At 49.9% G+C, this 25982-nt stretch overlaps 1 protein-coding gene across 5 annotated transcripts; it reads left to right on the top strand.

Annotated features, from left to right (window-relative positions):
* Nucleotides 1-1373: 1373 nt before the first annotated feature.
* Nucleotides 1374-24518, top strand: ILKAP (ILK associated serine/threonine phosphatase). 5 transcript variants are annotated; one of them, XM_032857639.1, is made up of 12 exons: nucleotides 1374-1488; nucleotides 9683-9748; nucleotides 10221-10277; nucleotides 13242-13361; nucleotides 14658-14784; nucleotides 16865-16971; nucleotides 17334-17427; nucleotides 17716-17803; nucleotides 19093-19214; nucleotides 22066-22185; nucleotides 23949-24030; nucleotides 24244-24518. In XM_032857639.1, the coding sequence occupies exons 1-12, from the start codon at nucleotides 1434-1436 to the stop codon at nucleotides 24385-24387; spliced, it is 1182 nt and encodes a 393-aa protein (XP_032713530.1). In that variant the 5' UTR covers nucleotides 1374-1433; the 3' UTR covers nucleotides 24388-24518. The 5 variants fall into 5 exon arrangements, with proteins under 5 accessions (XP_032713530.1, XP_032713531.1, XP_032713532.1 ...); XM_032857640.1 differs by having other exon boundaries at nucleotides 24218-24518; XM_032857641.1 differs by lacking the exon at nucleotides 9683-9748.
* The last annotated feature ends 1464 nt before the right edge of the window (nucleotides 24519-25982 follow it).

Here is a 25982-nt window from a genome sequence, read left to right as displayed (position 1 = left end):
AATAAAACCAGGAGAGTGAGGTGTCTCACAAGCCAAAGGAAAAGAGGCCACCAGTGTCAGTACCGCTGGGAGTCATGGAAGATGACTGCAAAGGTCAGTTCCATTTAGCAACAGAGTAGGAAGTCAAGGGAGGTCTTAGTGGGAGATGTTCTGGAGATGTGGTGAGGTCAAGCTGGGTTGGGGTCAGCTGCTCTGTGCAGGGGTGGCAAGGGAACAGGAGACTGACTGTGAGTATTGTCAGAGTATTTCTGCTGTGAGGGAGGAGGAGGCAGGTCCTCTCTGAAGGGTAAGAAGAGAGCAGTGAGGTTTCACACACTGGTGAGTGACCTGTGGCACCCAAGAGAGGCATGGAGGCTTGCTGGGCCCTGCAGAGTCCCCAGACCAGACCTAACCAGAAACACATCTGCAGGGGAAACAAGCTGGGTTTCTTACTCAGGGCAGCACTGAGGGAGACCACTGCCCTGGGGCACCTAGCTAGGGGGATTCCGGAAAGTCCTCAGGAGACCGGGTTTGTGGTCGGCAGTTTTGCGGAACACTAAGGATGCAGAGCTTTGCTGTGGATTGGGTGTCAGCAATTCCCGGTGGGGATGACTTCGTCAAACTTATCTAAAAGGCGGGAGACCCGGACAAAGCTCACTCGTACTGGGCAGGACTGAGGGAGGTCCGGTCACTTGTGGCTTGGACTGCGCTCCAACATTTTGTGTGTGCTCAGACACGATGAGCACGGCCTCCTTTTCTTCATCTGTCGAAGGCTGATGTCCACGTTACCTCGAACTGCGTCCATTCAGCAGGAGGACCCCAAGGCTTCGCTGTGTGCCCAGCCGGCAGGGTCAACCGCTGCTTCCTTGGGGCATCTCGGGGAAGCGCCCTCTTTCCCGCCCGCACCAGCCCGCACGGGCGTGTACGGGTCGAGGGAAGCACTCTGCACCCTGTGTTTCCCGGGGCCACCTCGGCTTCTCTGCGTCCACAGCGGGCCAAGACGCGGGCCTGCCGAGCCGGTGTGAGGACGAAGGGACCGAAAGCCTTCCGGGACATCAGGGCCCGCTACGCTGCCACTGAGCTCCGACAGTTCTTTCCCACCCGCCTTCCCGAGACAGGACGCGCGGCCAAGCGAAAGCAATAAGGGTCGGCCCATCCGCCTGCAGGGAACGTGGCGGCCGCTGCATCGCCCCCGCCTACCCAGGCGAAGACACCCTGCGCGCACGCGCACCGCCCTGCCCGCTCGCGCGCAGGACTCTGGGGCGGCCGGGGCACGCCGCGCGCCGATTGGTGGGGTGTCAGGCCCGCCTTCGGGTGATTGACGGCGCCCGGGCCGCCACCGCCCCGCTGCCGCCGCCGCCGCCGCCGCCGCCGTAGCCGCAGCCGCTGCCGCCGCTGCCGCCCGCGGGCTGCGCGACCGCCACTGCCGCCGCTGCCGCCGCCCAGCCTTGGCCATGGACCTGTTCGGGGACCTGCCGGAGCCCGAGCGCTCGCCGCGCCCGGCTGTCGGTAAGCGGGTGGCCGCCCGGCCGGGGACGGGAGGACAGGCGGCGGCGGCCTGAAGGCCCGCGGCGCCTGAGGCGAGCGGCGGGGCGGAGCGGGGGCGAGCGCGGCCTGCCCGGGGCCCGGCCGGCGGGCCTCCGTCATGTCCGCCGCGCACAGAGGAGGCCGGGCTTCGGAGCGGGCCGCAGGCCGCCGAGTCCTTTTGTGTGCGGCCCTCACGTGCGGCGGCGGAGGGCGGCCGGCGGGGCCCAGTCCCGCTCCCGAGCCCCGGCGCCCTCGCGCGCGGTCCGGCTCCGCGCCCCGCGGCCTTCCGGTTGCCCCCGCCGCCGTCCCCGCGGGCGGGACGGCGTCGGGGCTGCAGGTGGCTTTGTGCTTACCCCGGCGCCACGGCCCCCGCCGGCGTCATCCTTCGTGTCTGAGGCCCGAGGGGAGGGCTCGTCCTCTGGGGTCTTAACATTTTACTTTTGCAGTAGTTCTCTCTCGCGTCCGCGGCTCCCAGAGCAGGAGTTCTAGCGCAGGTGCGCGGGTCCGCTGGGCGCCGGGACTGGGCGGGTGCGTGGAGCCCACGCGCGAGCAGCCTGGGACCAGGCCTTTGTTAGTGCGGTGTGCCCAGTGAGCTGCGCTCGCTGCGGGTTTCACTGTGCGGGACTTTCTAGCATGTGCCCACGCTCGACTTCCAGAGGACGCTGCCCCGCAGGCCCACAGTTCTGAGCCCATCTCGGGCGGCAGACGACCTGGAAAAGTTTAAGAGCAAGTTCAGGTTTCCAGGCTCCCCTCCGCCCAGAGATCGGAAAGCCTCCAAGGTAGGGCTCTGGATGTGTGTTGTTCAGTCCCCAGGGGATCTCGACCCGCCCGCTCCTTAGGAGCCTGGAGACCGTGGGTTTGGAAGCCGGTGTTGGACGGAACCAGAAGGGGAACAAGATTGGCCTTTGCTTTCAAAGAGCTGACGTCTAAATGCAAGTGGTTATAATTAAAACTGGCAAAAGTTAAGGACTGTGGGAAACACCGAGCGCGTGGAGGAGTGTTTGCAGTCTGTCCAGGAAGAGTGGGGAAGGAGGCGGTGCTGTAATTGGGCCTCCGGCGATGGGTAGACTTGTGCTGTGCAGAGATTCTAGGCCCGGAACCGTGTGGTGGGGTTGTTAAGCCCTCTGGATTGCAGGAGCATTGCACGGGGCCTGGATTCTGCTTGTCAGGTGTGAACAGCTTGGCCAGCCTTTTGGGGCCATTATTCCCAGTAATGGTAGTTACTCTATCCCCGCTCACCACTCTGATGGTACAGAAACATTTGAATAATTGTCTGTGAGCCATTCACTTTCTAAATTGTTCTAGTTGTGGCTAAAATTGTTTTGCCTGTAGGTGGAAACTCTGGCTTTGTGAACACCCATCTTTTTTTTAACCGTGTTGATGGAGTATACCTTCTTTCTCTGAATATGTTTGGGGCAGAGTTTGGATTTGCAGATGTGCCTATAAGCCTATCATTTAAAGAAGAAAGATCTCCATAACTTTTTACCAGAAATTAATTTGTCTGCTTAGGAGAAGGTACCCTTTATATGATACAAAATCTGACAGCTCCTAACTCTTACAAGTTGGTACTTGGCAGCTTGTCACTGAACACAGTGAGTGGGGAGGGCGTCTCCAGCCCTGCCTGAGATGCCAGGGCAGCAGAGGGACTGCACAGTGTTTAAAACCCCATTCCCTGGAAAGTGGATTAGTGAACTGCTCCTGGGACGGGCACTGATGCCATCACAGGCCCTGCCTGGCTGAGCGTATTTTTAAAAATAGCTTTAAAAACAAAGAAGGCGTGCTTTCTGAATTAGTAGATGATAGGAAGCTGAGCAGGATAAGTACTAGAGTGAGTGACAGAGCTGGGATCCCAGGTTATTTTGACGGACAGTTAGTTAATACCAACAAGATGAGATTTAACAGGTTAAAAAATCATTTGAAGAAGAACAGAATCTGATTTCATGATCTTGTGGAAAAAAAACTGATTTTTGAAAAACTAGTTTAAATGCCATACTTTGTTTCAGAAAGTTGATGATACTGGTTGATAAAATTAAAAATGGAACAAATGAAAGGAAAATAAGGTTGGTTTCATAAAGTGGTTGGAAAGATGAGCAAAACTGCACCATCGTGACCCTCACACATGATGTACAGGTGCTCATGTAGGGAGTACTGAAGACCTTGTCATTTTCACAGTCTCAGAGAGGAGTGGTTTTGGACATGTAATCAAACTGCCTTGAGATCCACTAACTGCCTTCTGTGAATGTTCCCACATCTGTAAAGTAGGACTGCCACCTCTACTGTTAGCACATGTGTTATAGAGTACTGCATGCTTGGTGCTACAGAGTACTGCATGCTCGTTGCTGCACAGTACTACATGCTCAGTGCTACAGAGTATTATATGCTCAGTGCTACGGAGTTCTACAAGCTCGGTGCCACACAGTACTGCATGCTCGGTGCTTAGCGTACGTGCTGCACATGGTCAATGCTTAGTAGATGCTAGTGCTTAGATGTTAGTATATGAGCTGTTAACTTTAACAGTTATTTAAAAGGAAAAAATGGGGACGCCTGGGTGGCTCAGTTGGTTAAGCGTCTGCCTTTGGCTCAGGTCATGATTCCAGCGTCTTGGGATCGAGTCCCACATCGGGCTCCTTGCTTGGCGGGGAAGCCTGCTTCTCCCTCTGCCTGCCATTCTGCCTGCCTGTGCTCACTCTTTCGCTCTCTCTCACAAATAAATAAATAAAATCTTTAAAAAATAAATAAATAAAAGGAAAAAATGCACTCTTAACTGGATTTTGTGAGTGTCTAAAGGGAGGAACTTTCATACTGCTCAGATTACATCAAGTGTATTTTGTTCTTTGATTTTTGTTTTAAACATTCCATCTAATGTTCCTGCCTCCAAGCCTCTGGATTTTCATGGTCTGAACAAAAATATAAAAGGAATACATTAAATGTTTTCAGATTTTGTGCTAAATGAGTAGTTTTCACGCCAGCATTTATAGATTTGATTGCTGAGGGAATCAAGTTTTTGTATGTTGAGAGTTGACCTAAACGAGGAAGTATGCCCATTTCAGACAGGAATGAAAACTCTCTGCTCTATCACACTCCCTAAAAGTGCTACCTTAATGTCTTTAAGATCAACAGCTTATGCTTGATAAGTTAAAGGTGTCCTTTAAGGTTACTTTGACAGTAAGTTGGTTTCAGTTTTATAGGGTGGTTCTTTCACTTACTTGGTTGCTACACCACCGTACTTTAAAACTCCTGTTCAGCTCTCAGAACTAAGCAATTACTGCAGGGTAAGCCATCTTCAAAATACTTCTTTCCAAAAAAACCCTGGAGATCTAAATAGAAAAGTTTAAGATACTAGAAAAAAACACTAATTGTAAAATTTCAGGAGTAAGCAAGAAAAAACTCATAAGAAATTAAAATGGATTTAACTATGTAAAAATCAAAGTTTCTGCAGGACAAAATACCACAAAGCAAAAGACAAACAAAATAATTTCATAGGGGCATCTGAGTGGCTCAGTAGGTTAAGTATCTGCCTTCAGCTCAGGTCAAGATCCCAGGGTCCAGGGATAGAGCCCCACATCGGGCTCCCTGCTCAGCAGGAGTCTATTTATTCTTCTTTTTCTCTCAAATAAGTAAATAATTTTTTAAATCATCTGTAATTTTTTAGTAGCTCTGAGGGATGTGAACCCTCTTCTTCTTCTTCTTTGAGAAAGAGAACGAGCAGGGGAGAGGAGCAGAGGGAGAAGCAGACACCCTGCTGAGCAGGAATTCCCCAATGGGCTCAATCCCAGGAACCTGATATCATGACCTGAGATGAAGGCAGCTGCTTAGCTGACTGAGCCACCCAGGTACCCCTAAGTAGGTAAAGTCTTAAATAATTTCGTACACATACAGATGATCCCTAATAAATGAAAGGCTCAAACACATCAGTAAGAAAAAGACAGGTAGCCCATTTGAAATTGTCAAAGGCTATATGCATCCTGGAAGTTTATGGAAGAAGAGATGCAGATGACCAGTCCGTTAAAACCAGTGCTTAGCTTCCTAAGTCACTGAGGAAAGGAATAGCAAATCAGTGATGCACCATGTTTTCACCCAGCAGATTAAAAATTGGCATCATTGTGGTGAGGATGGAGAGAAGTGGACATTCTCATAAAGTGTGTTGGGGGTAGACATTCCCACCACTTTTTGGAAATAGTTTTGGGCATCTGTTAGATTTAAACCATTTATATGCTTTGACCTAGCAGTCTGGCAGATAAGTAGGGATATATATCTAAAGTTGTTTACCGTGGCATTGTTGTCATGTGAGAAACTGGAATCAGACTGCACGCTCATCAGTAAGGGGACTGGACGGGACGAGTGTGTGGCAGTGCCTCCCACGCAGATCAGAACCTAGCTGTTGGGAGGAGTAATTAGACCCAGGTGTGCTGGCCTGGAATGTTCCGGAGGGCTCACATGAATAAGGGTATACGGAGAATGTTGTGTATAGTACGCTTCTGCGTCTTAAAGAGTAAAACGCACGTACACAAGTGCATCAGTTTAGAAGGTAGAACATACCCACTCAACTGTGGTGGGGAAGGGGAGCTTTTTCTAAAGCCTCTGTGGTATTTGGAGGAGGTACATTGCTTTTGTAGTTGGAAAATTCAGGTATAAAGAACCATTTAGGCAAAATATGTGATCTTGTACATAGCAGCCTTTAGCCAAAGTGAATATAATCAACCCAAGAGTATTTTTCTCAGCACAGCGTATAACATTCAGTAGACTTAGCTTCAGAATATGAGAACTCAAAACAGAACAAAACTAAACCGAGATGACATTAACTGTAATGAAAAATGGTCTTCAGTCGTGTTTTATTCTTTATTCGGGTCTTATATTTAGAATTCAGGGGGCTTCCTCCAAAGTTTTGGGTCCTAGTTACACTTCGTCTAATTATTACTGACCCAAATACTTTGGATTACTGTTTATCCAAATTAGAGTGTTAGGTTCTGGCCATTCAGACATTTCCATTATAGTGTCTATCACCTACAGATATATATTTTTTAAGATTTTATTTCTAGGGGCGCCTGAGTGGCTCAGTGGGTTATAGTCTCTGTCTTTGGCTCAGGTCATCATCATATCAGGGTCCTGGGATTGAGCCCCGCATTGGGCTCTCTGCTCAGCAGGGAGCCTGCTTCCCCCACCCCCGCCTCACCTGCCTCTCTGCCTACTTTTGATCTCTGTCAAATAAATAGATAAAATCTTTAAAAAAAAAAAAAAAAGATTTTTAAGTAATCTGTACACACAACATGGGGTTAGAACTCACAATCCCGAGATCAAGAGTTGCATGCTCTACTGACCAAACCAGCCAGGTGCCCCACAGATTCTTATTTATTTATTTATTTTTTAAGAATCCAAATACAAGCTATTCTAAGAGATCCTTTCAGTGATGCAAAAAGTATTCCAGAGATCAAGAACCTTGGGATTATCGTCGTAGGATTGTCAGGGTTCAATGAGATGGTATATGGAGGCTGTCTGGCACCTTGTAGGGGCGTGGACGGAAACCAGGAAGCCTGGATTTGACTGCCCACTCCTCACTGGCTCTCCCTCAGTTTCACCGGATTGCCTCAGTCTCCTCATCAGTACAGAAGTACAGTAACAGTACTCACCTTATGAAGCCATTGGAAGGAATGAGTGCTTTGGAAACATGTAGAGACCACCGGATTCATGCCCGGCAGGCAGTCAATGTTCATTATTCCTAAGAGTCGTTCTCAGTTGTGACCAAGGAAAATGAGACAATCTCGTTGTGTTTAATTGAAATAGCACTTACAGTATTCCAGAGTGAGAAAGAAGGAATGGGGAGGTTCATTCATTTGGCATGAGGAGGTGGGCCGCTATCTGGGGACGGTGCTCAGATTGGGGCACTATTCTTGAGTGTAGCCAAAGGACAGAGGCCAGGCCGGAAGCCCTATGGTGACGAATGTGTGCAGCATCTGAAAATGTCTTCCCTGGGAAGGACGACTTCCCCACTGGACACTGGCGGTGGAAAGACTTGATTGAGGTGGGTGGTTTAATTTGGAAATTAAAATCTGACCTGACCCAAGGGTTGGTGGCTGTTCAGGTTGGCCTCCTCCCTGTAATGTTCTCTCTCCCCAAGATGCCTGACTCTCGGGCCCCACTGAAATAGTGTCCTTGCTCTTCATCGTCCCATACGGTTCTGAGTCTGTGCGGAGAATGGGCATTTGATGGTTAGACCCAGCTTGACTTGGATTCCTCTTGGAAGTGCCCTGCTAGAATATTAGGGCTTCTCGTAAGAGGATTACAGAGTGAGTGAATGGTTGTTCTAAATGCCATTTAATGTCCTTGTGATGCTGCTGTTTGAATACCTCCTATAGAGTGTTTATGTCACTTGTGAGAAAAATGAAAGTATTTGCAGTTACTTAGTCTGTTTGGAATCCTGAGGGAAAACAGTGTAAGTTAATGGAGTAGACATTTCCCATTTGATTAGGGTATAAAGCAGAAGAGTTGCTTTTTGTTAAATCAGGAATTTGTAAGGTATTTAAGGTACTTTTGACCTAATAACTCCTGAAGAAATTTCTTTCCTTGGAGTTTCCAAATTTTAAATTAAATTTTTGCTTGTAGTTTGTTTTTATTATTTATTTTTTCAAGTAGGCTGCACGCCCAGTGTGAAGCCCAGCATAGGGCCTGAACTCAGGACCCTGAGATCAAAACCTGAGCTGAGATCAGGAGTCAGATGCTTAACTGACTGAGCCTCACAGGTGCCCCTAAATTTTTGTTTTCAAAAGAGCAGACTTGGGGGCACCTGGGTGGCTCAGTCGGTTAAACGTCTGACTCTTGCCTCTCAGGTCATGGTCTCGGGGTCATGAGATTGGCCTGTGTGGGGCTCCACGCTCAGCACTGTCTGCTTACCCTTCTCCCTCTGTTCCTCCCACTGCTCTGTGCTTGTGCGCTTTCTCTCGCTCTCACATGAGTAAGTAAACAAATAAAATCTTCCTTTTTTTAAAGTAGAATTGCTATCCAGCTCATTTCTACTTAGAGGCAGAGGGTTGATGTAGCTGGGTCTTTTGGAGCATGCAGTTGAGCTGGTTTTTAAATGAGGATGTTTCTGTACTTGAACTCAGAGGAACATGAGGTGGAACAAACCTCATAGGATCGGAGTGTGCACGCCTAAATCTTCAGCCCTTTGTTTCTCCCATTTCCTGTGTACCAGTTCCTGTATTTAATAGCTTAAACAGGAAATTTTGGGAAAGCTGGAGAATAAGGAATGGTTAAATTTTATGTGGAAAGGGGTAATTGAGTAAAAAACATTTAAGACCGGTCCTCTTGGTGTATAAATCTTCAGGTTTTTAGATTTAAACAATTTCCCTGGCTTGCTTCTGAGTTTAGGTTGGAGTGTCCAAAATTCCTCATTTTCTCTATAGGTAGTAATTAAGTGGGCACTGTGTGGGGATGCCAAGTTCACACAGACTTGCTTCCATCAGCCTTTCACCTCTGAGCTGGTTGTTTGAGATTCTAGTGGGTGGGTGCTTCAGAATGCTGTTGAAATCGGACTTTCTAAGACCAAAGATCTTTGGTCAGACAGCAATCCCTCTGTCTTTGACCTTTTTCTTTTTTTTTAAAGATTTTATTTATTTATTTGACAGGCAGAGATCACAAGTAGGCAGAGAGGCAGGCAGAGTGGGGCGGGGGGGAGGCAGGCACCCCGCTGAGCAGAAAGCCCGATGAGGGGCTCTATCCCAGGACCCCAAGATCATGACCTGAGCTGAAGGCAGAGCTTTAACCCACTGAGCCCCCCAGGCGCCCCTGTCTTTGACCTTTTATCTGGAAGGACCATGTAATTGTTTTCTTGCTCTAGAACCAGTATTTTTCTTCCCAGGATTCATTTTTTTAAAAAGGTTTTTCAATGTTTGATGCTTACAAGAAAGAAATTATTGAGAAAAATACTTGTTTTCCTCAGGATACCCAGTGGCCCTTCAGATGCCCATTGGGTCATCTTTCATTGCCTTTATGTTGACTGTAACTGTTGGAAGCAAATGTCTTTGTTAAATAGCTGCTTGGAAAATACTCTGTGGAATTTGGTCCAGTGAGGAGGAGAAGGTTTGAGTTTAATAGCAGACCTCTCAGAAGGCCTCCCCCTCTGAAACCCCCATCCTGGCTGATGACTGGATGCTGTCTAAGCAGGCGCTCTGTGTTGTAGGCAAAGAAGCTCAGAGGGGACCTCTGCTTTTTGATGACCTCCCTCCGGCCAGCAGTACTGACTCAGGTACAGTCTTCAGGCTCTCCCAGGTGTGTGTCAACGTGTCATCCTGGGGTTGTAGTTGTCTGAATCTTTGTCCCTTTCCCCCATTTTCAACACACAGATGTTTTAGGTGTTGGACTGTCTTAAGTTTTGAATCCATGGCATCAGGTAAGGCAGAAAAATCCGCTAGTTGCTGGCCCTGAGGAACTGCGTAAAAATGTTGAGCAGTTTTCTCTGGTTCATTTGAGTGTTTATTTCACTAGCTGAAATACGGCTTAACTCTTTCCGGCAGATCTTTGTTTCCTTTGAATTGAGAGGACCTTAAAATAAAATAGGTTCGAGACATTACTTACCGAAGTATGAGTTGCCACTGGACTGACACGAGAGGTTTTGAGTTTATTTCAATGACCTGCATAGGTGTCCTGGTGGGATGGGTTCTGAAACTTGAGCCTCACCCGGGTTCTGTGGGCTCACTGAGTGTTCTGCTGTGTTTCAGGGTCCGGGGGACCTTTGCTTTTTGATGATCTTCCACCAGCCAGCAGTGGCGATTCAGGTAAGTGGTTGGGAAGAAGTTTGATGTGTCAATGGGAGTAATAACACAAAATAATTATTCTTATGTAAAATGTACTTATTAATAGATTTTAACAGGGTTTAGGATTATATTAAGTATAGCATAAGATTTATTAAAATAAAAAATACTTAGGTAGATCAGGTAGAAGCAAAAAGATTATATACTGCATCACTTTTTGGTGATTATTTTTTACTTGGGGTTCAACCTCTTGCAAATAACTTTAAGAATTAAGAATTTAGTCATTTACTTTGAACTTTGTTATTAACAAAAAACAGTTATCTCAAGAGTTTGCCTCTGCCTCTGTCTGTTCCTGACAGACTCAGATATATTCAGCAGAAGTATCTGACATATGAAAGAGTTAAAAAACTTTCAATATCCCTGAACCTGTAAATACAGACGGTCTTCTTTTTTATGGTACTTGTATTAAAAAGACTTTGATCTTAAGAAAGTGAAATCTGAATGACACTGGTTTAGTGACTGGTACAGACCACGTGCAGGAATTTCTTGAAATTCAAGACCTTAGTTGATTATTTTCAGTCAGTCTTTACAGTTCTCAAGAATCTCTTTATTGAGCTGAGTTCATTTTTGTCAAGCCTGTTAACATTGGTTGCACCCGCTCCTATAAATATGTTTTCCTCTTTACGTCCCAGTTAGGGAGAGGGAAGAACAGAGCAGATTCGTGTTGCTTGTCACCATGATGAATCTGTTATTCCGTGTACTCACTGAGCTCTTCTCACAGGGGATTCCCCCAGGTGGGGGCAGGGCCGGGGGCACGGGCCCTGCAGTGGGGGATGCAGGCTGTCTGGTTTCATATGTAGTTATCTTCTGGTGTAAGAACCTTCCTTATGTCATCAAGTGGAACACTTGCTGCTTTTTAAGTAGACTTTTTTGTGTTATTAATTCATTACATAAAAATCAGGATTAATCTAGAATGTATGGATTAAATTAGTATAGTTCCTATATTTAGAAAAAGTTATTATAATCATCTTACACAAGAATTCTCAGGTTTTCAGGCCTGTGGGCCCATGCTAAAATTGTACAGCAGTCTCACACAATTAAGCCCAAGACCTTCCCAATAAAGACAGTATTCTTTTTTCTTTTTCTTTCTTTTTTTTTTTTTTTTAAGATTTTTATTTATTTATTTGACAGAGATCACAAGCAGGCAGAGAGGCAGGCAGAGAGAGTCGGGGGAAACCGGCTCCCCGCCGAGCAGAGATCCCAATTTGGGGCTATATCCCAGGACCCTGAGATCATGACCTGAACCGAAGGCAGAGGCCTTAACATACTGAGCCACCCAGATGCCCCAGTATTCTTTTTTCTTAAGATTCTATTTATTTGGGAGACAGAGAGCATGCAGGAGCAGAGGGAGGAGCAGAGGGGAGAAGCAGGCAGGGCCCAATCCCAGGATGCTGGAATCACGACCTGAGCCAAAGGCAGGCACTTAAATGACTGAGCCACCCAGGTGCCCTCAACAGTATTCTTATAATGAAAGTTAATATGTGCCAACAGGGTTCTTAACAGATTTAATAAAAGAAAGAAATTTACTGTAGCTATGTCTTAGTTCTTCATAGGGCAAAAGGCAGTCAACTAGTAACAGTTTAGAAGATTTTAGCACCATTAGTAACAAGCTTGATTTTTTCGGATATAGAACTAACCTCGCATCCAATGTATTGGGTTTTTTGAGAAGACATTGTCACATTTACAAAAATCAGCTGCATTTTGGCCATAAAGTAAGCCCCAGTAAAGAACTGATTTCATATACAGACCATATTCTCTGACGTCACTGTGATTCAGTCAGGAGTCAACAGCAAAACTGTAAAAATGTCTCTGTTTTGCAAGTTAAAAGAGAGGAAGATTGTTGTCCGTCCACACTGGGAAGGCTGGAGCAAGCAGTAAGTGACAGCAGGCTACCAGACAGACCTCTGGGGCAAGTGTGTTGGAAACATTCGTGAAATCTTCTCCATCAGTATGCCTCATTATGTGGGACAGGACACATGTGTTAGGTTCTTAGGTTCTACTGTTGCAGACTTCCATCCTTTTGCAAGTAATTGACTCTTCTTGAGGGCAGGGACATTTTCTTCCCTTTTTCTACAGTGCCCAAAAATGTCTAGCACATGGTAGTTGAGTAACAGTTGCCTGCTTTCATACTGAGATGTGGAGAATATTGAGAGCCCCTTATTAGGACCATGGCTGCCGTTCATGGGATACGTGGTGAACCAGGCTCCGTGATAAATGCTTCACATACCTCGTCCCCATCAGTTTTAAAGCCACCTTCCAAGATGACAGTATTCTCCCTGGGTCACAGATGAAGAAACTGAGGCTGGAAGGTGAAGTAGCTTGCCCGGAGGCACACCTCTGTGAGTGGCAGGACTGAGACTTGAAATGAGACTTTTCTCCTCCCAAAACGGGCTCACACTGCGGGCGCTCTCAGTGTTGGCTTTGAGCACGGTTCATCCCTCCACACCCATGAACGGCCTCCGCAGTCCTGTTTTGCCTTTCATGATACTAGCAATTCCTGAAGCCAGACGTTTGCCTCCTGTTAACCCCCTTCTGGCACTTACTACTTTTTTGACTTGCTGAGGGTGTGTCACTTGGCAGATTTTGGGAACTTCCCTCTTGATAAGTAAGAGCCTGAGGTCTGAAACGTGTGGGTGCCATGGGCTCTGGGTTTACCACTGAGAACCCTCCATGACCAGTCCGCTCACAGTGGGTCTGAGCAAGACCTGGGTCTTGACCTGTGCTTCCCCCGTTGGTGCCCCAGGCACGCTGCCCCGCCCCTCAAGGTAGCAGCCAGGAGCCCTGCGCCTCTCTGCCCAGGCTCCTACACTGTGTCACTGTGTCATGTTGTCTCTCAGGGGGTGGGGAAGGGGGGGTTGTGGCCTGGCTGCTGGGCACTTTCCTGCCCACCTACAGCTGTGTCTCTCTCTGGCTTTTCCTTGTGTCCAGGTCCTCTCGACACTGCAATGTCCCAGATGGTAAAGAGCGAAGAGAAAGGAGCAAAGAGAAAAGCCCCCGAAGGAGAGAGGAATGGCAGTGAAGAGCTTGTGGAAAAGAAAGTTTGTAAAGGTTTTCACACAGCTTGAAAACAAATGTATTAGCCTTCCTATTTAAAAACAACCCAGAGCAAAACCGAGTTCCGCTTTCCCATTTATGGTGCTTCCTTTTTGTGTCTGTACTTAAGAAGCCAGTAGGGTTCCCTCTTTGCAGACGGACCTGCCAAGTTTACTTTTGCCTCTCCTGCTTTCCCCATTCATGTGTGACCCTCCCTTTGGTCAGACATGAAACCCGCATTTGTTCAAGGGTGGAAACACCAGGTGGACTTAACTTTACCTTCTCTAGTGAACAGTTGGCTTACTGACCACCACCTTCTCCCTGACCCGTCTTTGCTCCCAGCCTGCTGATGAGTGCCCCAAGGTCGGTGATGAGCTTAGTAGACAGCATCCCAGGAGAGAGCCTGAGGCTGGAAAAAGCAGTTGGAATTCATCCTCAGCTTTGTGACTTGTCAGAGTAGAGAAGTGAGAGGTTCCGTCAGAGAGAGGTATCTGTGGGTGCTCGAGCCCGGTAGCAGCACAGTTCATCCCCTGTCCCGGAGATGCCGGGCGGAAGCCGCAGGCACGCGGGCCTGGCAGCTGTGCAAGAGACTGTCTAGTGTGTGTAAGGACAGGGCCTTGAGCGAGCTTGTGGCTGCCTTAGCTGCAAAGGCATGGTGCCTGCCAGCAACGGCTCTGCAAAAAGTGTTCACTTTAATATTTACGGGGCCCTACAGTGTCCGCAAACAGGCTTCTCCCAGCCTCGCCATCAAATATAGATAGGCTGCCGTGCCTCCGCTGGGCTCTTTCCTCCTCCTCGTCCTCAGGTAGAGGAGAAGCAGCCGTCTTAGCATTTGGGCAAGTTCTTTACCAGTCTCAGGCATGGAAATCGGTATTTTCAGATATCCCACAGGGCATTTGGGATAAACTCTGCTTACTGGCATTTCCCTAAACGGAATTTTCTGCCCTCATTAATTCCTGACACAACTAGATTTCTGCGTAATTCCTTGCCGCAGTTCAGGATGACCACACCTTCCTTGCTCTGGTACTAAGGTCTTACGCCCTTAGCTGGAGCCGTTGATGCTAACGTGCCATCGTCTGCCTGCTGTTCACAGCAGAGCCCTTGCAAGACTGTCCTTGTCCTGCATTGGTCGGTTGCAGTTACAGGCGTGCAGCTGGGGACACAGATGGCTTGAGAGTATAGCTGCTCTGTGTGCACAGCTAGGATGTCACTGAGTAAAACAGCCAGAGTTCCCTCTTACTTGCTCTGGGACTAGGGCTTCTGGAGGGAAGAGCACAGTTTTGTATTGGCTTTTTGTTCTCCCTTCCTCAGCCTCCTCAGTGATCTTCGGTTTGAAAGGCTATGTGGCCGAGCGGAAGGGCGAGCGGGAGGAGATGCAGGACGCCCATGTCATCCTGAACGACATCACAGAGGAGTGTAGGCCCCCGTCATCCCTCATGTGAGTGTCCGTGCTCCAACAGGCCTGGGGGGCACAGAGATCTCTGTCTGATGGGGGTTTGGACTGTGTTCAATTTCTGTTTACTGGAAAGAATGGCTTGTCGCCAGGACTGCTTGGTTTGGGGTCAGTGGTTCTCAGCTGGGGTTGGTTTCGCACAGTACTGCCCCTCCCTGATATTTTTGGGTGTCACATGGAGGGCTGTGTGACCGGTTTCTGGTGGCAGGGGGGCAGTGGGATGCTGCCGAACAGCCCACAGTGCACAGGACAGCCCTGCAGCAGAGAATCGTCCAGCCCCAAGTATTATTCCTGCCGAAGTGAAAGAGAAAGGAGCCTCCATGTTGTGGGTCTTTGGGGTGTGGCCTCTTCCTCAGTATCTAAAGAGCTTCCAGCAGAGAGACTCTGACTCTCTGAGCCAGGAGGCAGAGTGGGAAGCTGCTAATCACAGCGCACACGGGAACCATGGAGAGCTAACGTAATGGGGCCCAAAAAGAGAACAAAAAATAGAAATGGCATCAGGGAGAAGAAAAACAGGGAGCATTTTCCTGCCCCTTTGGATAAGTTCTTAGGCATGGAGGAAAACCATCAGAAGGTGGGACATCAGGGTGTGTCCTATCGAGTTAAATGAATATGCATGATATAGTTGGTTACATAGTCTGCGCCCCACCAGGTTTCCATCATCGTATCATCTGTGTGTTATATTTACTGACACCAGTTGGTCCTTAACAGGCAGTGTGCCAGAGCCATGGCTGCTGGTGGCTTTTGTCTGGGCAAGGAAGTGAGGTCCCTGCAAGGCATCCACTCATGGGCCAAGGTAACTGTATGTGTACATCCACTCACAGTTGTCCAGCCGCCCTTGCTCACCTGGAGTGTGCTTGGAGTTAACTTCTGCAGCCAGGAAAGGGACTTGGAGAGCCCCAGGGGAGTGGACCTCACTGGGATCACCAAACATTACTGAGCAAGTACCATGCCTAAGAGAAGGGTTTAGGGTTAAGAACCCGATGAAGTTGTGTTTTCATGGCCCAGGATGCCTCCGTTGAAAAGGAACTCGGAACATGTTTAAAAAGGCTGTTTTGCACGGTAAATGCCATTTCTCATAGGTGTTTTCATTGTTCCTTCTCAAAACAGTTCAAGTCACTAATGGCATTTGTCCCATATATGCATGTTTTCTGGCAAAATTTGGAAGAGGAATAGGGATAGGATAAGAGCGATAAGATGGGCCTCAAGAATTAGATGTTGGATCAGTCTGAGCAGTAATTCTGGAATTACCCTCTGTTCTCTTAGGTGTTTCTCATTGTCTTGGATTAGTAACTGTTTTATCGAGTGTGTTAGCATTTCAAATTAAATCTGATTTAAATAGAAAAAAGTTTATTCTTCAGTGAAAGATCAGTTAAGAGAGCTTGATATTTAAAAAAAAATGTGTCTTCCAACTCTTTTTTTATTATTTTTAAGTAATTTCTGTCCCCAATGTCAGGCTCAAGCCCACAACTGTGAGATCAAAGAGTCGTACACTCTTCGGACCGAGCCAGCCAGGCACCCTAATTTTCATGGTGGTGTTTTAAATTAAAAGTTGAAAACTTGGGGCTCCTGGCTGGCTCATTCGGTGGAGTGTGTGGCTCTGGGTCTCAGGGTTGTGAGTTTGAGCCCCATTAAATCAATAAACTAAAAAAAAAAAGAAAATACCATCAAAATTATTTCAATATTTGTCTCCATTAGTGCTGTGTCCTTTTTAGTCACTTGTGACAGTGTGGTGTTTTACCAGGGGACATCCTCTGTCTTGTGAATGCTGACTGTTTGAGATAAGATTTAGAGGGCTTGGGGCACTTGGGTGGCTCAGTCATTAAACATCTGCCTTCAGCTCAGGTTGTGATCTCAGGGTCTTGGGATCGAGCCTCATGTCGGGCTTCCTGCTCAGCAGGGAGCCTGCTTCTCCCTCTGCCTCTGCCTCCTCCCCTACTCCCGCACACATGCACTCTTCTCTTGTAAATAAATAAAATGTTAAAAACAAAAAAAACATTTAGCACCTTAGTGGTGAGAAGCAGTCTTTGTGAAAATCTCGGTAACCATCAGTTCGTTCTTCCAGTACCCGGGTTTCATATTTTGCTGTTTTTGATGGACACGGAGGAATTCGAGCCTCAAAATTTGCTGCACAGAATTTGCATCAGAACTTAATCCGGAAGTTTCCTAAAGGTGGGACTGAAAACTGGATCGGTTTGGGTCCCTCTTGGTGTGTGTTTGTGTAAATCAGGAAGATGGGGGGGCGTTGGAGAGTTCTTAGTGGCTCTATGAAGGCGGGGCCAGGGGCGCGTGGGCTCTGAGGTGAGCAGGTGGTGGCCGCAGAGGGTGTCTGACTGATGGCACCTTGCACGGAGAGTTTGTGTGTGGGTGTATATCTTGCCTTCACACTCAGGAGATGGTAGACCAAACTCAAATGACCCTGTCTCAGAGGTGGGGAAGCGGAGATGTTCTTGGTCACAGTACAAAAAACAAAACGGCAGCAGGAGGAGAATTTCTTCTCCTGAGAGTTTGTCATCTTGTTTGTTCTGTAATAGGAGATGTAATCAGTGTAGAGAAAACCGTGAAGAGATGCCTTTTGGACACTTTTAAGCATACTGATGAAGAGTTCCTTAAACAAGCTTCAAGCCAGTAAGTGTGACCACGTAAAGATGTGTGAGTGGGGTATGCTTGTGTGTGGTTTTCCTTAAACACAGTTTAGGTCTTCTGAGAGCTAAGTATTGGTGCTCACTGTCTGAAAAAGCCCTCACACTGAGTAAGCTCTTGTAACTGCTGACTGACCCTGAAACAGTAAAAAAGAAAGTTATCCAGCAGCTTCCATGTTGAAGTATAAAAGACACTGACCAGTCAGCTCTGAAGTGCATCTCCAAGCTGCCAGCCTGTTGGAGGTGGCCGTACCTGTGACGTGTGTCCCTACAGGAAGCCTGCCTGGAAGGACGGCTCCACTGCCACGTGCGTTCTGGCCGTAGACAACATTCTGTACATCGCCAACCTTGGAGATAGCCGGGTACGTGGCTAGCCGGGTGTCCTGTGCCATGGGCAGCCCCTCGGCCAGCGTGTGTGTGGCGGGATGGATGTGCTAGCTGGAGAGAAGTCTGTCCTGCTGTGGGGCTGCTGCTGGGGCCCTTGCAGACTCCACAGTGGTGGGGTGGGGAGCAGCAGCCACGCTCTAGGCACATGCACCGCACAGCATGCTTGCACTCTGTCTCTGTGGTGCTGTGGGCCAGCGGCGTGCCAGTCCCTTAAATATTTCCCAGCTGTGTTTCTCTAACCTCAGATAGTAACCCTTGCCTCCCCAAATCATTGTGATTTCAGGAAAAGTCAAAATTAGTTAGATAAGTGCTAGGTGATATGCCATTTGTCCAGAGCCTTGGCCACTTGGAAGAAAAGAAAACTCAGTTGTTTCCCACTGTGACACCCGTATGTCAGCCCCAGTTGTGGGGAGTGACTTGAGGCTGGAGGGCAACACCCTGCAGCCAGGCTCCCACTGCCTGGCCCCCCTTCAGAACCTGACAGTCATTTCCTTGGCCCTTTGTGGCAAGCCTGGTACTCCATCAGTAGCCACGGGGACAGAGTGACCCTTCCCACTCCGGCGGCGTCTGCTGACCTGACCCACCCTGTCCCCTGGAGTGACTGGTACATAAATGCCAGGCACTGGGGGTGCAGCAGCAAACCTCACAGGCAGTCCCTGTGCGAGTTGAGCTTATATTCTGGTGATTTTCTAGTAAACAGTCCCAGTGCGTATGTTGTGTTTAGGCTAAACAAGTAACATGTAAAATCAGCAAAAAAAAAAAAAAAAGACTTTGGAGTCAGATCCACATTGCTGTGCTGGCTGTGTTCCTGGCTCTGCTCCATGACTATAGGCATGATACCTATTCTCTCGGCCTCATCGTCCTCTGTAGGACTAGGGTTTTCCCAGAAGTCACCAAGTGGGGCAGACGTGGCCGTGGAGCACACGGAGGCACATGTGGTCACCCCCTCCCCAGCTCTGCCTCCCGTGGATTCACGGACCAATTCCACCTGGAGAGGCTTTGATCCTCGGCAGGTGCCTCCCTTCTGTGTCACAGGCGAGAAGACAGCCCATGGAGGGGGCGTGGTGCTCGGCCGGCTGGGCTTGGACCCGACTTGAGATACCGGTCAGGGCTTCTCTCCCTGGCTGCTGGGACGCTCCTTGGCTGCTTGAGCCTCTGAAGTCCTGTTTGTCAGTAGGAGGTGGACTCTGAAACTCAGCTCTTAAGCTTTGTCTTCCCCTGGTAACTTTAAGTTTCCTGACTGTCATCATCTCTACGTTCCCAGGCAATCCTGTGTCGTTTTAATGAGGAGAGTCAAAAGCATGCAGCCTTAAGCCTCAGCAAGGAGCATAATCCCACACAGTACGAAGAACGAATGAGAATACAGAAGGCTGGAGGAAACGTCAGGTGACGGGCACTGGCGGGTGGTCCCGGAGGGAGGGCTGTACCCTGTGGGAGTGGCCAGGGACTTCCAAAGGTAGAACCTTCCATGTGACATTGTCTGCAGTGAGATGAGGCTGTCCGAGGTCTAATTTGGGGAAGCAGGTGAATGGATGTTGCATGATTTCACATTATGTCCAACTGGGAGCAAAAGAGGGTACCGGAAACATGGCTCCCTGTGTTCACAGAAGAGGAGGCCTGCCTCAAATTCAAATTCTCCATCTGTAGTGTTTTCTCTGTGCCTAGGGACTTTCATAAATGCTATCATTTGTCACACCTGAATAAGCTACAGTTTTAGGGGAATTCTCCAGAGAGGCAGTCTGAAGAGGTGAGGACAGTGGGTGTTTGTAGCACGTGCTGAGCATCTCCGGGCTTCCCGGATGGACGGCCCCGATCGGCCGGCTCTGTCCACGCCTCCATTTCACCTTTCCCCGTCTCTGACCACGGCATGCTTGCCCTGGCTTAGATCTGTGTCTCCGAGGTAGCTGGCGGAGGTTGGGGTCTTCCCTGAACCACGGGAAAATTCCACTTCAAGGACACTGTGCTAGGAGTCTGGCCAGAGCGTCCCCTGGTTCATTTTACAGTTTGACCATGAGGATGTTCTGTTCTGTTGGGACAAGAGACCAGTAAGGCACTCGCGTAAGACAGTAGTTGCTTGTCTTTGGAAGGGCGGTTCTTCCCCTGTTGTCAGTTGTGACTGCCCTAGCCTGGTGCTGGCCGGTTCAGGGCTCTTTGGGGGGCAGTCAGAGCTCTTAGACTTTGTCCAGAAGTTTCTTAGAACCTTAAAATTCTGCTTTTACCTGACCTCCGTGGAGAGATTTTGACATTGACAGTCCCATGGCTGGCAGTTACTTTGTCTCTCGGTCTGTACAGAATCAAAAGCAGGTTTGGGTGCCTTAGAGACATGCTTAGACAGCATGGCTTCAGGTGGGCCCCTCATGGCCAGGAGGGGAGGGAGGCTCCGAGCAGCAGTGTTGAGCTCTGGTTCGTCCCTCCCCAGAGGCCAGGACTGGCCAGCTGGGTCTTTTCCACCACACCCTCCCCCTTGTATTTTTAAAACATTCGTTTGAAAGTTTTTTGGAAAAAAATTTAAAATAATAGAACAGTTCATTATCAACTGCCTAGAATCAGTAGTTAACGTTCTGCCCTACATGCTTTGTGTGCGTATGTGAGGCCAGCGCATGTGAAGATTGGACACCACCCTGCAGGAAAGAGGGACTGCGGTGGCTGGCTTCTCTCCTGCCTTGTCTAGATCCCTGTTCCCTAGTTTGAACCCAGCGTCATCTGATCTGCGCTCAGCTTACCTCAGCTTCCCACTTCCTTGTGGCATGGTGGGCCAGCTGGGGAGGTGGCAGTCATGTGGGGTCACTGGTGTCCCATTTGCCTGCATTCTTTCATGGGTCATTGAAGTGACTTGCGTTGCATTTCCCTTCTGCTGGGAGCCAGGCCTGAAGGACTCAGCGCAGTCAGCTGGTGCAGCCGTGCTCTGAAGTACAGACGGCTGGTTTCTGGGTCCACGGTTCCCTGGGCTCCTGCTCTCCCCTGTCCCTCCAGCAGGGTGGGGAGCATGAGGCCCGCTCGGATGGGACTCTGCCCGGGAAGCAGGAAGGCAAGCAGCAGCTTCTGTAGTGTGGCTCAGGGTTGCTCCGTGTTCTCTCTCTGGGCTTGGCGGCATGAACAGGTCCTTGGGACCTGCCACTCAATCTTGGTAAAATAAGCCAGCTTGGTGACTCGCGTGGGGGTTCCACAACTGGTGCCTTATCACTTGGTCACTGAAGAAGCCCTCCGTGGGATTCTCACGGTGCTTGTGCCCAGTGCTACTTCTGCCCTGCTGCTGTATCTTTGGCCACTCTCACTGTTCAGGGATCGTGCTCGAGAAGAGTGCTCGGCTGCCCATAGGTGCCAGCAGGTCTGTGGTGACAGCCGTGCCCACAGGGACTTTGTAGCTGCAGTGATGTGCCGGCAGCTGCACGGCAGCCCAGGCCATGGGGCGTTCCTGGCCGTGCGCACTCATCTGCCTCGCCTTCCAGAGCTCTCGTCCGTGGGAGAACCCCCACAGACCTCCACGTACAGCGCTGGGGTTTACTGGGCGCTCCTGTGCCTCGTTGTTTGCCTTCTCCTCCGGGTGCACACGATGGTCTGGGGGCCTGCGAGCTTGCTGCTGCCGGAGGCCCCACCGGAATGGTTTCCGGGGCCCTGAGCCGGGCTCTTTGCCCCGGTCCTAGAACTCTGATGACAGCCACCCCGTTTAGAGGGCACCCTCCAATCTCTGGATGCCTCATTTAGAAATAGAATGGGTGAAAGTGGAACATTGTGCAGAATGCTACAGTTAATCCAGTTTAAATCCTGTCCGTAGCTCATGTGACAAAACCTGCGTCAGAACCTGGAACTTGTCACTTTCAGGTGTTTTCCAAGTCCGATTAGGTGTAAATGCACACTAATCCTCCTATTCTAGCTGCTCTTAGTTCTGGCTGCGTGCTCAAATTACCTGAAGGAGCTTTGGGATAAAAACACAACAGAAAAACAAAGTCAGGTCCCAACCCAGTGCCATCAAGTCCAGCTGGGCTGTGGGCAGGACAGGTTGGGCTATGGGCTGTTCCATCAGGGTGCCGCTGGGCTGAGGCTCCAGACCCGCGGAGATTCAGAATGGACCGTGTAGATACATCTGTATGGAGGCTGAGAGATGCAGTGCTGGTTAATAATGCGCCCCCCCCCCCCCCCCGCAAGCTCCATCTTTCCTTCTGCTTAGACGATGCACTGGAAAGTTCCATGCACCCGTGATCTGTCAGATGGAGTCTTTGTGTTTCCCTTCTCTCAGGGACGGTCGTGTCCTGGGTGTGCTGGAGGTGTCCCGCTCCATCGGGGATGGACAGTACAAGCGCTGCGGGGTCACTTCTGTGCCGGACATCAGACGCTGCCAGCTGACCCCCAATGACAGGTAACAGTAGCACAGCAAAGGCACGGGGCCTGGGCACGGGCTCTTGGGTCTCTTCTTGAACTTGGAGCAGGTGGGGACGGGCCTGGCAGGTGAGGGTGGACAGACTGTCATTTCTGCTCTCGTGGGCCCCCCAGTCTGGTCTGCGAGCATACATGCGAGTGAGTGATTCCAGCACTGCGTGTCTGGGGAGTGTGAGGTGCTATGGGAGACGTGGGGCACATCCCAGTTGGAGGAAGGAGAAGGGCTCTCTGGCAGAGGGAAGACCCGCAGAGCCCTTAAAGGAGGACGGTGGGACACATGGCCGGGCAGATGCCAGTCATGGAGAGTGATGGAGGAACGATAGCAAGGGTGCTCTGGGAATGGGTTGGGAAGGGTCCTGAGTCCCGTGTGTGCTTGCTGGAGAACCAGGGGTGGTACTGAAGCAGAGCTGGGCTAGGTGGAGAATGAGGGGGCCGTGCCCAGCTGCCTGCGGAGATGGTATCCTGCCCATCCACAGCCAGGGGAAGCCCTCGGTGAGGAGCCCTGCTGGCCCTGCTCCCTGTGCCATGTGAGGGGGCCTCCCCATGGCCCTGCCTACCCGGCCTCCTGGTTTCCACTCCTTTCTCCACCTGTGTGGTGGCTGCTGTGCTCTTATCAACCTTAGGGCCTTGGGACACTTCCACCAGCCCCTCTGATTCTCTGAACCGTGCCCCAGGCCCCCTGTTGTATGCACTGTGCTAGCACCGCTGCTCTGGGTTATAGTCCTGGGTTTGTGGGACAGGTCGCTCAGTGTCTGTCAGCGAACTGGAGGGGGCGGGAGCGTGCCTGTTGGGCTCCATGCACACCGTGTGATCTCTGAGTTCTTTGGGATGTGTACCCCATCAGAGGAGGAAGACCAGGACCTGGGTTAGATGCGCAAAGAATGAGGATTCTGCTTCTGCGCTGTGGGGAAGCTCACATCATTCCTCCGTTGTTGAAGGAGCTCCTGTGGGAGTCCCAGGGAGGGGCTCTGAAGGGAGCTCATCCTGGTTCAGACAGTGGAGATAGCTGAGTGTTCTTGCTGGGGTCTTGGACTCTCACAGAGCATTCACGACGCCCTTCTGTGTAGGTCTACACTGTCGTGTGGTGATAGAAAGTCAGCGTGTATTTGCCATAACACATGATGTTTTTTACTCCACGATTTTCCTTAAATTCATTTAAGAAAGTGCAATGCCTGGTGTTTGGGTTAATCCATAATCATATTATTGGTGATTAGGAGGGTAGTCTCAATTCTGATGGATAATACCCCAGTTGTATTTTTTTTTCTTAAGTAGGTTCCTCTCCCAAAATGGAGCCCAACATGGGACTTAAACTCATGACCCTGAGATCAAGACCTGAGCTGAGATCGAGTCGGACACTCAACTGACTGAGCCACTCAGGCACCTGTTTTATGGTTTTTTGGTTTTTGTTTTTTCCCTAGCTGTAAATATTTTTAAGTGGTTTCAACTTCCGTGTCATTAAAGTTAAATTGTTTTTTTTTTAAATTCCTGGCTCAGTCACTGGCTTGATTGCAGCTCAGGTTGTGATCTCAGGGTCATGGGATTGAGCCCTTCATGGGGCTCTGCTGAGCATGGAATCTGCTGAGAGTCTCCCCCTCTCCCACTCACATGTCACTCTCGCTCGCTCACTCAAAAAAGCAAATGCCTTAGCCTTTGAGTAGCTGGACACGTATTTATTTTACCTCCACTGTCAAGCTGTTTTGTAGTTTGCTGCCACAGCCCATTTCTGCCTCCTCCATGTTTTAGGTTCATTCTGTTGGCCTGTGATGGCCTCTTCAAGGTCTTCACGCCGGAAGAAGCGGTGAACTTCATCCTGTCCTGCTTGGAGGTGAGAGAGCTCCCCAGCGAGTGGGAGCTGTGGGAGCTGAACTGGGGGTGTGGAGATGAAGGTGTCCCCTGGGGCACTTGGCCACCATGAGCTCCCCTGCAGGGACCCAGTGCCTGCCCCGATGGCAGCTGGGGAGCAGCGCCTCCTCATGGAGAGCCCTGGGGGGGTGACAGGGATCCCCGCTCAGTGGTGCCCCCCTCTCCTGCCCGCTAGGATGAGAAGATCCAGAGCCGGGAAGGGAAGCCCACAGTGGACGCCCGCTACGAAGCCGCCTGCAACCGGCTGGCCAGCAAAGCGGTGCAGCGGGGCTCGGCGGACAACGTCACCGTGATGGTGGTGCGGATAGGGTCCCCGTGAGGGCTGGCGGGGCTGGGCGGCATGGCGGTGACCTCGCAGGTTCATCGTGTGTGTGTGCACATTCCGTGTGTCTCGTGTACTCCTGTGGGACTCCCGTGGTTGTAAATAAAGGTTTCTTTTTTTTTTTTTTAGTGTTTTATTTTATTACATTTTGAGCAATTCTTGACCCTTCAAGTGTTGTGTTTGCTTTTGGATACACTCTGGGTCTTTCCTTATTAAACTGTCGTCAGCTTCTTGGATTGGCCCAGGATAGTGACCCACTAGCTGCTCAGTGTGCCATGTTTTATAGTTCCTAGCACCTTCCTGTGCTCTCTTGCCCATGAAATGACCCTGGTTGGGGAAGTGACATTTACAGGAGAGGGAGGTAGGAACCCACCTAGACAGGCTGTCAGAGGTTTACAGGCTGTAAACCTCACGGGGCAGGATGCGAAGCTTTGCTGCGGGGAAGATCGGGTGGGAAGTTACTGCTTTCCCGGAGTGGTGTGCCTCAGGCAGGCCCTCCCAGAATGGCATGGAGTTTGGCTTCTTTTTGATTCCATTGGTAATAGATGCGGAGGGACCCCAACACCATGGAGTGCCAGTTTTCTGGGACGTGCGTCTGGACGCCCCGGGGTGGGGAGTGGGCAGTGTCCTGCCTTGAGTGGTCAGGCTGCCGTTTGGATCGGCCCCTGAAGTCCAGCTTCTGCTTTGAGGAAGGTATGTGCGTCTGCTGGGCCCCGCGCTAGGCTGAGGTTGGGCTTTGCGGAGACACTTGAAAGGGATCCTTGTGGTAAAAATGTTAACAAATGCTTATTAGCTAGCCCATTCATAAGAATGAAGTGCTTCTCGAGTCCTTGTGTGAAACAGGTCACCCCATCACTGCATTTGTATTTCAGTAAGGTGGCGCTGAGGCCTCTGTAGGGTTTGCCTCAGGATGATGTAAGTTTCTCAGATCTTGCCTGGACGCTTCCAGGCAAATGCTTGTGCCCCCACCCATCCCAGAGCGCGCCTTATCACCCCTTCAGCTCCAGAGCCCGAGTCCCCGCTGCCAGCACACCCTTCCCCGGAGAGTAGGGCGCGGGTCCCATCCCTGACGTCGTACGGGGGAACAGGGTGCACCGCTGAAGGCAGGCCCCCAGCATCCCAGAGCTGGAAAATAGGACAGCTGATTCAGTCTGCAGCTCCCCACTGCAAACCAGGCGCCACTAACTCCCCGAACGCCACTGTCCCAGAGCTGGGGGCAGCTTTAGCGGAGGCTTCCCCGACAAGCCCCCACCCCACCACTGTCTTCACGTGGTCCAGCCCCAGCCCCTGTGCTGGGATGGGGGGGGGGTTCACCTTCCGCCTCCCCTCCCCGAGTCCCCTGGTCTCCATCCCCAGTAGACTTGGGCGAAGTGATGAAGGTCTTATTTTAAAGTCTGCCCTTTGTCTTTATAACTCTGGATAGTCACATAGCATGAGAATTCTGAAGAACATCTCATCCAGTCAGTTATATACATAAATACATTCCATCTGGTAATATTACACAATAAATATTTCAACAAATTGTGGTATAATACGCTTAGATTAAGAAAAGGGAAGATCTGTGGTTTTTTCAAGGGAAAAATGTCTGCAGG

This window comes from Lontra canadensis, unplaced genomic scaffold (assembly GCF_010015895.1).
Source record: "Lontra canadensis isolate GAN:19392208 unplaced genomic scaffold, GSC_riverotter_1.0 scaffold13, whole genome shotgun sequence".
Taxonomy (NCBI): Eukaryota; Metazoa; Chordata; class Mammalia; order Carnivora; family Mustelidae; genus Lontra; species Lontra canadensis.
Note: the sequence above shows the minus strand (reverse complement) of the source record. Positions and strands in the feature narration are given on the sequence as shown.